This window comes from Mastigoproctus giganteus, chromosome 11 (genome assembly GCF_048544385.1).
Source record: "Mastigoproctus giganteus isolate SK-2022 chromosome 11, ASM4854438v1, whole genome shotgun sequence".
NCBI lineage: Eukaryota > Metazoa > Arthropoda > Arachnida > Uropygi > Thelyphonidae > Mastigoproctus > Mastigoproctus giganteus.
This window is the reverse complement of record NC_143585.1, coordinates 97,753,757-97,767,779: the sequence shown is the minus strand read 5'-3', so window position 1 is coordinate 97,767,779 and position 14,023 is coordinate 97,753,757. Positions and strand designations below refer to the sequence as shown.

The 14,023-nt window shown below is 35.7% G+C and overlaps 1 protein-coding gene across 1 annotated transcript in view; it reads left to right on the top strand.

Annotated features, from left to right (window-relative positions):
- The window catches only part of LOC150078286 (centrosome-associated protein ALMS1-like), a 71,824-nt gene extending 60,611 nt beyond the window's left edge, over positions 1-11,213 (top strand). The window contains exon 5 of the mRNA XM_090385265.1: positions 11,116-11,213. Within this exon, the coding sequence (XP_090241391.1) occupies positions 11,116-11,184 (69 nt within the window). The 3' untranslated portion in view covers positions 11,185-11,213. The remainder of the gene's footprint in view (positions 1-11,115) is intronic.
- Positions 11,214-14,023: the final 2,810 nt, after the last annotated feature.

The window sequence follows — 14,023 nt, the reverse complement described above, 5'->3', positions numbered from 1 at the left end:
AGATCAGAGAGAAAACTGGATAACCAATTACAAAAAACAGTTGACAAACCATAAGATAGAAGCTTGTTTAGAAGACTTTTTATTATATAACACAACCAAAGCCTTTGAGATGTCTAGAGCAACTGCTTGTGTTTCACCAAACTTTTCCATTGAATTTCTCCATAAATGGGTAACATAAACCCGAATATCACCAGTGGATTGACACTGACGGAATCCATACTGGCGATCGTTGATCAGACAGAAAGTTTCTAGTTTAAGAGTTGGCGGTTAATTGATTTCTCCATTACTTTAGAAAGAGTAGATGTAATTGCAATGGGACGATAATTAGATGGGAGGGATTTATCACCCTTTTTTAGGAACTGGCTGGATATGAACAAATTTACAAGCAGAAGGAAAAACACCTTTGGAATAAGAAAGTGAAAATAGGCAGCAAAGAACAGGAGTAAGTTCAGGAGCATAGGTTTTGAGAACAAGTGGAGAAATACCAGCAGGACCTGGAGCTTTCTTAGCTTCAGGTTTTGTCAAAATCCTTTTGACGGAATACCACAGGGCACCGAATGGAGTGTGTTGGAAATGGTGGGAGGTGTTTTACCAAGATCATTAATACATGAGTTGGAAGAAAAATGGCATGCTAGCTTTATCCTTGGCTGAAGTGACAACAGAACCATCTGGTTTTGACAGAGGTGGGAGCAAAGATGGGCAAAAGCTTTGGCAAGAGACCAGAATGCTCAGCTACCATTAGGGCAAGAAGCAAGTTTTCTACTCTTAGCCTGTTCAAAATCTAGTTTGGATTGATCAATAACTGCTTTACAATTGTTGTGAGCTTGGTGTAGGCAAAAAATGAAACTGAAGAATTGGAAACAAGCCAATTACGATATGCAACATTCTTCTCTTGAACAGCCTTAGCACATTTATTGGAAAACCAAGGTTTAGATAAAGGACGAGATTTTAAAGTGGAGTGTGGAATAAAGGATTCCATTCCTACAAGAATAATTTCACTGACACGATCTGACATCAGAAGTTTTGAAACAGTAATCTGACCAAGGAAAAGAAATCTCGCAGGTCATCCCATTTTGCATTCATGTAATGCCAAACAATACGAGGTTGGGAATAACCATGAGATAAAGGCTCCATTGGAGAAGAAACAATCACCAAGTTGTGATCTGAAGTGCCTAAAGGACCACTTACTTCGACGGTGTACTTAGAAGGGTTTTTTGTGAGAAAAAGATCAAGCGTGTTGGCTGTATAGTTAGGACTGTCCGGTATTCTTGGAGGTAAATGAACAATCTGTGCAAGGTCATTAGTAATTGCAAAAGCCTCAGCATTTCGACAAGCTGGGTAGGTGTGACTAGAAAACGGAAGTCAGCTGGAGTTTTGAACATTAAAATCACCAAGGAAAATTACCTCGCTGTTAAGAAAGTTGGACTGGAGAAAGTAAAGTTGCAAAGAGAGGAAGTCAAAGAGCTCCAAGTGATTAGTGGAGTTGGAAGAACGGTAGAGACAACAGATGAATTTCACAGAATGAGGTAGAAAGATTTTAAGCCAGAGAAGATCGAAAAGAGGAGATTCCAAATTACCAAGTCCCTGACAGGGAATATCGAAACAGATATATGCACAAGTATCACCTTTGAGGCGAAAAGAATCATACAGCAAAAATTTTGGGCAACTGAGATGAACAGTAGTTGAATCAATCGATAACTGAGATTCTATCAGAAAAAGCACATGGGGTTTTGCAGACTGCAAGTGGAAATGGACATCATTGAGATTTGAATTGAGACCACATATATATTTGTGAAATGAACTAGGAAGTGTTTGGGAGGTTTAGATCTTTTTGCAGATAAGCTTACTCTGTTAGTTTGATAGTTCAATAATTCAATAGTAAGAAAAAGTGGGGGGGACATCATGCTGTATGAAATAATGAAATTTTGGGGTGTGGCGTACACAGGGTAAGAATATACCAAGATCCTTGACAATGTCCCCCCCTCACTCCCATACACACTACTAAGACTCCCTCCAGTCACTATCTGGCAGAGTAGAGGTAGCAAGATTATACACTAGCTGATCCGGAAGCCTCCTAAATAGTTACCAATAGGGTCGGTCGGTCCGGTGTACTAACTAGTGGCTGGCCTGCAAACACCGTTTTTGAGCTGTACCCTCGAAATGTAAGGAAGATTGGATCTTGCCACGATGTTCATCATAACCTCAAAAGTCATCAGTCATACTGCATGATGGAAAAGATGGGGAAGGGTTGACCGGAACTTAGCTCTGGAGACTAAACATGGGCTCCATCACTTCAAGCCTCCAATAAGCAAAGTGGTGGTATTTATTGCACTGGTTAATGAGAGTCATCCACCTAGTATTGCCTGGTAACACAGAGGGACGGCATTCATCCATGTGGTTTGGATGCCACACCACAACCCTTGCTTACGTTGGTTCACACCTGGGTGGTCACCGACCGTGTGCATGGAGGTTATACCCAGGATTACTAACGGTCCCACCATCGTGAAGGTGCAAGCACAGGATTTGGCTGTCACAGACCGTCCGGACTTCATCGAAATCGGGTCATTGATAAATAAAAAAAAGTCCACTTGACTTCACCTGAATATCAGTTCCATCAGCGTTTTAGACTCCCAGGTAGCAAGTACAACTTGTCTGGCATATCTGAGAGAATTTCTGTGACAACCTCAAGGACCAAATGTGGGGGGGGGGGGGAATGCTCTTGGTTAAGAAGCATATAGAATCTAAGGCAGTACACCCAGTTGGTGTGACGAGTACTGGGAAAACAAAAATGAGAGTAGGTGTCTGTTATAGGCCAAATGATTGTGATGAGCAAAATGAAACAACCTTACAGACAAATAAAGCATACTAGTAAATCAGAATCCAGTCAGTCCTCGTATAACACGTGTTTACACTACACAAATTCGATCATACACGATTTATAAATAGGGGAACGATATCTTATATAACATGAACTGAATTCGCTTATGCACGATTCGCCTTTGTGTTTACAAGAAATGGCAGTCGAACGCAGAATCACCCCAACCGAATACAACACGATAGGAATGAAGAGAAGATTCTGAAAATGTATTTATGTTTCTTATATCAGTGAAGGGGAAATGCATTTCACCATAATAACATAAAAACCAACACAATTCCAGCTATCGGTATAATCGCAAATGCAATTAGATCGAGTTTACTACCAGTTTATAACAGATTCCACTAGCAGGAACGTAACTGGAAATTGTTTTTATTGTTTTATGGTAGTAATCCCCCAGAAATGTGCTTTAGTAAAATGTGAGGTGTTAATAGTATATCTCTGCCGTTACGGTGTTGTTTATTCAGTTGCTACACGCGCACAGCTTTGTTTATGTGTATCAAGCATGCCTCCTTGTTTTGTAATTGTGCTTTATTCCCTAAAAATGAGTAAAATATTTAAAAGGTGTGAAAAGAAAGCATCCTGGTGAAGACACTGCAGATTCAGAGAGAAAAAGAAAAGCAATATCGATAAACAGAGGCGGACTGGGTCAAAAATTCTTACCCGGGAAAATTTACAATGGCCTCACACTATGGTTTATGGCCAAAATCACACCGGCCTCCGGCCGACTGGGGCCGGAGGCCGGTGTGATTTTTTTCTCTATACAGAGGCCAGTCCGCCTCTGTATAGAGAAAAAATATGAAATTGTGAAATGCTTTGAGCGAAATGAAAGACCATGTGATATTGCACGTGCTACAGACCTAAATGAGGCAACGCCCAGAATTAGAAAGAATGCAACTCAAAGTGTAATTAAAATCCATTAGATTAAGACACAAAGAATTGGAAGAGATGGAACGGCTGTCATCTGTTTGGATAGAAAACCAAACAAAGAACAAGTTTGCTTACAATAGAAGCAAAAGCATTAGCAATATTTTATTACGTAATAGTCGTAATAAAATACGTATTTTATTACGATTTTTTGTTGTGTTTGGTAATGTTTTGGTTACACAAAGGCAAAATGTGTGTTCAATCTTGGGTGGTCGGCACCTAACCCTATTTTTCCCATAGGGCCTGTTGTTTATATTGCACGATTTTGCGTTGCACGAGAGTTTCTAGGAACACAACTATCGTGCTATACGAGGACTGACTGTATCTTATAAAAGGGGATTTTAACTTTTCAGTGAAATGACTGAAAACTTGTAAGTTGGTCACCCACACAGTATCAAGACTTCTGTGGATTTATTGGATGGCTGTTTTCTACGCCGGTATGTTAGACAATGAGAGAAAGTAATATCCTTGATCTGATTATCAACAGCAGCTCTTCGTGAATTAAGAGTATCTGGATTAAACAACTAGATGGCAGTAATTATAATGTTTAACTAATTTTAAGATTTTTGCCCCTTTTTTTTAAAGGTAACTACCATGGCCTTAGTTTTAAAATTCTTTTCAGCGGGATCAAATGATGATGTTTCCAAGTAAAAATTCTGATTCTAAAAATAAAATTCTTTGATTACTTCCCAAAATGGGAAACATTCAGGGAAGTAATCAAAGAAACTACCAAGCTTTTTATGTCAACTAAGAGATATTGTTAAAGGTTTGGATGTCAGATGAATTAGACCAATGATAGAAGAAAAATGCATGGGATGATTGGGGGTGCAGATATCTACATTAAATGTAAATTAGTCTTCAATGAAATGAAATATATACCTTGATATTAGACTTTAATTTGTGTAGATTGTAATTTTCAGAAAATATGTATGAAGCAAGGTTGTTCCAACAACCAGAATGCTTGAATATTATTTGGACTGATTAATAACTGCTTTACAATTGTTGCGAGCTTTGGTATAGGCAGAAAATGAACCTTGAGATTTGAATACAAGCCAATTGCAGTATGCAACATTCTTATCTTGAACAACCTTAGCACATTTATTAGAAGGACAAGGTTTTAAGGTGGATTTTGGAATAAAAGATTTCATCCCTACAAGAATAATTTCACTGACATGATCTGAGCAGACATTCACATCAGAAGATTTGAAACAGTAATCCAACCAAAGAAAAGAAATCTCGCATATCATCCCATTTTTCATTCTTGTAATGTTAAACAACACAAGGTTGAGAATGGCCTCGAGAGAAAGGCTCCACGGGAGAGGAGACCATCACCAAGTTGTGACCTTAGATGCCTAGAGGACCACTCGCCTCGACTGTGTACTTAAAAAGATTGTTTGAGAGAAAAAAATCAGGTGGCTGCATGGTTAGATTGTCCGGTATTCTAGTAGGTAAACGAACAAACTGTGTGAGGTCATTAGTAATTGCAAAAGCCTCAGCATCACAACCAGCTGGGGTCCATATGACTAGAAAATGGAAGCCAGCTGGAGTTGCAAACATGAAAATCACCAAGGAAAATTACCTCACTGTTAGAAAAGTTGGATTAGAGAAAGTCAAGTTTCAGAGAGGAAGTCGGAGAGTTCCAAGTGATTAGTGTAGTTGGGAGAACAGTAAAGGCAACAGATGAATTTGAGAGAATGCCGAAGAGAGATTTTAAGCCAGAGAAGATTCCAAATTACTAAGTCTCTGACAGGAAATATCAGAACCGACATATGCACAAGTACCACCTTTGAAATGAAAGGAATCAGACGGTAAATAATTTAGACAACTCAGATGACCAGTGGTTGAATCAACCGATAACTGGGATTCTGTCAGTTTTTGGCAGACTGTAAGTAGAAATGAACAAGGAAGTGTTTGGGAGGTTTAGATCTTTTCACAGATAAGTTTGTTCTATTAGTTTGACTATTTGTGGTGTATTCAGTAATAAGAAAAGGTGCAGAGCACATGCTGTATGAAGTAACAAAATTTTTGTATATGGCATACACATAGCAAGAGTATACCCAGTTCCTTGAAATAACATACCTCAACCATGTCCCCTACATACACACTACTCATACTATCTGGAAGAGCAGAGGCAGCAAGATTATACACTAGCTGATCTGGAAGCCTCTAAGAGAGATTATCTAGCAGCTGGCCTGCGAACAGTTTTAGAGCTGTACCCTTGAAATGTAAGGAAGGTTGGATCTCGCCATGATGTCCATACTGCATGATGGAAGAGATGGGAGGGAGATTGCTGGAGCTTTGCTCTGACACTAAACATGGGTTCCACCACTTCAAGCCTCCAATAAGCAAAGTGGTGGTATTGCACTGGTGTATGAGAATCATCTACCACTTACTGTTGCCTGGTAACTCAAAGGTGGCATTCCTCCATGTGTAGTCACCTCAGTATGCTAGGTGCGATATTTCAGGACTTGCACATGGGGGTTACACACAAGGTTACTAATAGGGCCACCATCATGAAAATGCAAACAGGGATCTATATAATTATTTTAAAAGAAGGCAAAAGAGCTAGCAATAATAAAAAAAACAGTGTGTGTACCCTTTGCGCATGAAAGATGTTTATGTGAAAACATCCTTGGCTTGGATGAGGTTAAAAGGGTTTAGTATGAAAAGAATCCGAACATGTTTAACATTTTAAAACATTTTTTCCCCCCCAACATTTTCATGAATTTGAGGTTGTAATAGGTAATTTACTTACAATGGGTTTGTGATAGATAAATATGATACATACACTTCAAATTGTAAATGTCTTTGAAACACAGCATCAATTATAGTTCCATGATTAGTAGTCTATACAGATCTAGAAGTATTTAACATTAGTCCAAATTTATTTTCTAAGAAATCAGTCAAAGGTTTGGATTGGGTATCTGCAAAATTAACGTTGAAATCTCCACACTAAGTATCATTGGTATTCGATCACTTTTTTTTTTTTTTTTTTTTTTTGTGAGAAAATTGTTGTAGCAGTGCAGCTCCTTCAGTCATGTGAGGAAGTAAAATGAAATGGATGAATTCAACAATGTGTTCAATCTTTTGGTTAGGTGAAATGTAAATGACTACCGACAATATTGTTTGAGCATCAGGAAGAAGGCATTCAGCTGCACAAATGTCTTCAACAGGTCTAACACTCACGGATTTGCCAACAGTTTGTTGATAATTCACTTCCACATGAGAAGTAACAACATGAGTATGATTTTTCTCTCTTATGATAAACTGCTACACTGCCAGCTTGTTGATTTTCTCGTTTGAATTGAACGACACAATCAAAGTTGGGTATGCTTACTTCTTTTTTCTTTAGCTATGTTTCAGAAAGTAGAAGTAAACTGGATTGTTGTGACTGCATCAGTGTGATCGTCACTGTAAGCACGTAAACTTTGACAATTTAACTTGCATGGTAAATAGGGAATTACTCGACAACCTGGTCATTTCAGCTTCAATTGCAAGTGTGGATGTAGCGTTTCTCAGTCCATGATAAAATTTCTTTTCTCCATTTGCAGCAATAATGTAAGGATCATTAATATCGGTAACTCAAGATAATGCAACATAAACTAGTTGTTGTTTGTGGTATGATGCAAGGATGCATTGCACCAAGCTGATTTAAAGTTGCTAGTCGAAGATTGTTATTCATTTTACCGTCTGGGTGTTCGTAGAAATTTTTAAATGGATCAGCGTCTTCACAAATCAACATTGCAAAATTTTGTATATCACCGATGACAGCTGCATCGGCTTCTGTCAGTATGGTATATTTCACAACATATCTCCATAGTTTTGTGAATATCTAAATCAGATTCATAATTTTTACGACATTCTAAAATAACTTGTTCGTGTTCATTATACAAAGCGAGAAATATCATTTCTGAAAGTATTCCCTCTTCATCACTTCAAAAAGGTAAATGAAGAGTAACCATTTCTTATATTCATTCAAGCCTTTGGCAATATCAAAGTATTTTTGGATATTGACGAAGTCGATGTTGACATCCCTAGGTGTAAGTATAATTGGCAACGAAGTCAGCTAAAGTAACATTTTCTAGTTCTGAAGGTCTTTTTTCGTACTTATTAAACCACTTCTCTTTCCAAATGTCAGTACAGTCGTCACCCCATGACCACCAAATACGGAGGATGCGGAAAGGTTGGGGAATGACCACCGCATATCCCCTGAGCAATATGGCCTTAGTTGCTAATGCTCCTAAAAACCAAATAACAACAACAATCATCACCTGTGTTTTCTCATTCCATTTCTTCATTCAATTTTCTATTATGCTGTCGCTCGATATGCCACATGGTAGGTATATAAGTTACAACAACTAAATTCTCTGACATCGGTTAATGAAACAAATACCAAGCAGCCACTTGACTAGTAATTTCAACAGAGTTGAGCACATCAATGCTTAATTTTCTTGTAATTTCACAGATGTCAAACTTAGGATCGTTCGTAATTTCAATAATTTTATGTTGTAGACTGCTAATCCCGCGATTGGTCTTATTTATGTATCTGATGACATAAGCAGCACAAGAATATACTTCTGTAATGAACTGAATGTCCATGTTAGACTTTAAAATGCTAAGCATAAAAGGATTGAAGGGGTTCTCATTTCAGAAAAACTTTTGGCTGAGTAATATCAGTTTGAAGTAAACTGATATAATATGATTCCGAATGAATGCGATTTTCTTTAAAGAAGTGATCGATGCTAGTATATTCATTGTCCTCTAGAGTCTTCCACAATTTCTTGTATTCAGCATTATATCTGACTCATTGAGTGTCTGCAAAACGACAAACCTGTTTGTTGGTAGATTGGATCCTTTAATAACAAGTAAAAGTATGTTTATGATTTGAAGTTTGATATTACCAGAGGCTTTTGCAGTAGAAACGAAGATGAGCTGATTTATCATAGCTATCATCGTGTTCATACCGTTCCCATAGGTTTTTAGGATCATTATTAAGCCACTAAAGAACGTGAGCGTGTGGACTGCCACAATGTTGAAATTCGATCAGTTTAAAAGAGTTGACGATGCAATATTGTTGAAATGGACTGAAATTCTTAGAGTGAAGTAAAGTTAAAATACAATCCACAAGTTTATTAAAATGAATCTCACACGTTACGGCTTCTTTGATAACTAATGTCGCCTTTCCCATAAAATGAAGAGCTTCTGCTTGCTCGTCAGAGATATCCAAACCATTGTGTTTTAATGTATATACATTTTTTAGCAATTTAGGCCAACCGATTTCGTTTACAAAGTTAAGAAGATCATAGGTTTACGAATCGTGTGATCAATGCAAGCAGATCTCTTTTATGTTGTGTTCAGTAATAAGTTAACAAATCTGATTAGCTATTTTGACAGGGTCACTCATGAACTGGATATAGGTAATATAATTTCAACATTGTTTGTTTAGATTTCAGTAAAGCATTTGACTCAGTCCCACATGAGAGTTTACTTTATAATTTTAAGATAAACTCTTTATAAGAGTTTACTTTCTCTGTGATTCCAACCTGGAACAGGTTGGAATTACAGAGAAAATCCTTAGATGGATAGCAGGATGGCTTCAGGGCAGGAGACAGAGAGTTGTGATAAATGGTTATTCTTCAGATTGGGTTAACGAAAGAAGTGGGGTTCCCCAAGGATCAGTATTGGAACCACTGTTGTTTTTGATTTTCTTAAATGACTGATGAATGGTTAGAGGGTGTGATGTTTAAATTTGCAGATGATGTAAAGATTGGTAGAATAGTTAATGATCACCACCAAGCAGAGCTGCTTCAGTGTTACCTAGATAGACTTCAGGGATGGTCAGAAAAAGTGACAACTATGCTTTAATTCAGCAAAATGCAAAGTCTTACTCTTGGAGAATAGCAACCCCAAAATAACTTATACTTGTTGGAGTTGAACTAAAGTCAGTAGTGGAAGAAAGGGACTTGGGAGTTATGATGCGGTCAGATATGAAGTTCTCCAAGCATTGTAGACAGGTTGCAAGGAAGGCGCATGGTGTCCTATCAATAATTTATTGAACATTTGCTAGTAGCGATAAGGACGTCATAATCCCACTGTAAGACCACACTTGGAATACCGAATTCTAGTGTGGAGACTGGGACATAATGGGAAATTTTGTGTTGCATTCACTTGAATGTCTTTAGATCTTGCTGTAAATTTTCACTCTTGTATGGTAATATTGGTGCATGGTCAACAGCTACTGTTTGATGAATGTTATAGATGTTCCAGTGATCCATATCATCCACACTGGTCAGAAAAAACATAGATCCCAAAATACCCACTTATTGATGATAAAATGGTATAGTATCATGCTGTGTTTGTCTTTGCTGTATGTCTCAGTGGTAGTTAGACCATAGAACTCTATGCCAATCCTATCTTAACACTTTCTGCTTCACTTTATTAAGAGTATTAGATAGAGTATGCTACTACACACTTTTTTTCACATTCTATTAAGTTTTCACTATGTAAACACAAAATCTTGACATTGTCAGACAATTTTAATCCCCAGTTTAAATTATCATTTGGCAAGTGTAGCAACTGAAACATGTAATTTTCAAAGGGGCAACCCTCAGGATGCAGTTGATTTGCTAGTGTGCAACATTCCTTTCACTTTGGATACAAGCCATGATTTTTTTACCTGTATCTTGCTTTGAAAAGACACAAAGATATGCATTGTTTCATTTTTCCATTCTCTTTTAGTCATGCCACAACCAAACGTACACCATATATGCTGATATAGTAATATTATTTAAGGAAAACATTTGATGTATAAAATTTAACTCACAGTTGTCTGAGCAAAAAAAGTAAGATTAATTTATTAGATATCACCCACCTGCCACTACATTCTCAAATTTCTAATACCACTTCGAAACAATTCTGTCCTGCTTAGAAGACAACTTCTCTGCCAAAAGTTTATATGCAGTGCTATCCCATCTGTGGAGATTTAAAAATGCAATTAGTCACAGTAATTTTTACAAAATTTTTCTTCATGGCAGTGTAATAATATTTTCCTGGAATATCCTGTAAATAATTATTTTCCCTCTCCAAACAGACAAAAGAATTTTTACGTTTTATTTTTAGCATTGGGTAACTAAAGGATAAACCACTTTTTTTATGTAGATTTTGCTTTTCTTATGTAAGTTTGTAGCTTTACTAAAATGGAAATAAATTATTTATTGAGATATTCCATTGCAAAATTTATAAGTTTGAACAGCATAGCTTTCTATGGTAACTTATATATATATATTGTCTAATGTTACTATTTATAAATATAGAAACTACAAGAACAGGCGTTAAAAGGAAAAGTGAGTTGGACAATTACTCAAACTTGTTTAACTGCATGACACTGCTACTGGAAATCAACTGAACTGCTAATATAATATTAAACTGAGAGCTAACTAGTTTATTTAATTTTGAAAGAAGAAACTGCATGAGATAGTACACAATTAAAAAAAAAAAAAGCTGTCAGTTTAGATTCAACAATCCTGTATAGATAAATAAAATAAAATTTGCTTACAGCTTGTTAATCAGTAATAACATTTAAAAATATACAGAAAATAAATGTATACAATAATTCCATATTTAAAATGCATTGACTGCTATCATAATGAGAAGTTATAATGAAATAAGTAAGAAAACTGTTAAAATTGCAACATTAAATTTTTTTGTAGTCATTCCTCATGTTGCACATCACCTTGCCATAATTAATTATGGTTTGTACATTTTTGAAATAGTCTAGTCAGATTTTTTTATGATTTAAGAGATTCATGTGTGACGTGTTCAAATGTAAGTTTTAAAAGCAGATTTACAATAAATCTGAATTGTAACTTTTTTTTTTTTTTTCCCCATTAATGATTCACAACAGATTACAAGTACCTGGCAATAACTGTTAATAGATGTAAATATTTGACTGCATTCATTATATGTACTGGAATGCTTAAAACTTGTTTTTATATGTACTGCTGCCTGTTCTTGTAAAGAGATTTTTTTTTTTTTTTTTTTTTTAACTATTTCCCCCCCCCCCCAAAAAAAAAATTTTCTTACTAGTATTGGCTAGTATAGGATAGCGAATGCTTACTAGTATTGGTATTAAAATAAAAATGAGAGAATTTTTTTATTTTATTTTTTTAACTTCACTATCTTGCCAATAAAAATTTATACCTTTAATTTCTGTTGCTAGGATTAATATAATGATGGCCAGAAGAACATTCTCTATAAATATAACTTTAATATATAACCAATGTAATGTTTCACATGCCAATAATGTCCAATTTTGATAGATAAATAAAGTTGGTTTTTTTGTAACACTTCTTTTATGTTTTTCCACATTCTGATCACAAATGTGAACCTTTGAAATAATTTTCAAATGCTTAAAAATATTAATTTACAAACTGATACACCAATAAAAATAATTATACCACAGAGGGAATAAGAGTCATTAAAGTCAATTAAAATGCTATAATAAAATGTCTCACTCTTACCTGCTATAAATATAAAAATTTATTAGCACATTAAAACATCTAATAATTAAAATAGTCTCATCGTGGAAAAAGAATTTAAACTAATGTTTGTATAAAGAAGCAAATAATCCCTCTCGGATGAAACTTTAATATGCAGTAGTATATATAAGTGTGAGTAGGGATCTTTTTCAATACTACCCGCTTGCACAGCTAACATGTGTATTGCTATTTGCTGTAGCAAAGGTTATTAAACTATGGATTAATTATTATTATCATTAGCCATATGGTGCAAGGAAGCCTGAGGTTTTTGCTCCACCAGCCAAAAAAAAAAAAAAAAAAAATTCTGTGTTACCCAGAGAGAGTCAGAAGCAGAAGGGAATCACTGAGAAAGAGAAGAATGATGATATCTAGCTCAGGACCCTGGGTATGCCAAGCCCATACTCACCAGATGTGAGCCCCTGGGGTTAAAGTATGATTTGGATGACAGGAAGAAGAGGCACATTCAGGTAGGTCATAGGGGAAAAAAAAAAAAAAAAAAACAGATGAGATTGGGTAGCAAGCTAAAATTTTAAAATATATATCAGACCAATCTATCTAAAAGAATCTTTATAGACACTGAAATGCAAAGTTTCATAGAAAAAGGGATTTTTATCATACATAATTTATTGATAATTTCTCCTAATAAAGTATGACAAGTCATGTCATACCATACAAATAAATAACAAACACTGCCAATTTCAGTATTTTTTGCAATGTACTTCTATCTCAGATTTATACAATAATTTTTGCTAAAATAATACAGACAAAATGAGTACATATTTGGTAGCCATAATGGATATACATTCCATTCCCAGCTACCAGTGGTTCCCTGTTAAGTTATCGTATGATAGCTAAAACATTACAGTACATGTACTTAACTTGTTTTTGATTGTGACTCTATTATTAATTTATTATTAATAAATTACTATTATTAATAGTAATTAATATTAATTACATTAATATAACTTTAAAATATGTTGCCCAAAAACATCATTTTATTTTTAAAACAATGCCTTCAAGAGAATATTATACCTAAGTTTGAGAAGATAAATTTTAACCAGAGGATCCTGGGTAAAAATCGATTAGTTTTGTCTATGTCACGTAAAATTATTAAACTCTCTCTCGAATCTAGGTTTGCAGATAAAAGGATATTCTTCAGACAAATACAACATTACCGGAACAAGATCAAAAAATATCTGCATTCCAATGATTGGAATGTTTTGAAAACTTTTATTGATTTTCGCCGAAAGGCTTTAGAGGTTGAATTAAGGACTAGGCCCTTCAGCAAACTACAAGGACTACGTGGATTTAGAAATGGTCGTAATAATACGATTGATCCACATAGCAACAATATGACTAATAATCGGAACAGAAACTACAGTGATAACAATCCAGTACTCTTACAATAAAAAAAAAAGGTAAACTGCAGCCATTATCAACCCACTTCAGGATGGAAGCCTCCTCAGCAATTCATGTTGAGGGAAATGGACCATAATCTGCCACGCTGGTCCAGTGCGGGTTGGCAGTTGAACCGTATTTAGCAGTCAGGGGCTTGAACCCCAGTCTACTCAAGGAGCGTGTGCTACTGCACTTCCGCTCCTGACCACTCGGCTACGGAGGCCTTTTAACTCCCCCTACTCATAATACAGATGAAATAAATGTTTACAAAAATATTACGAATCTT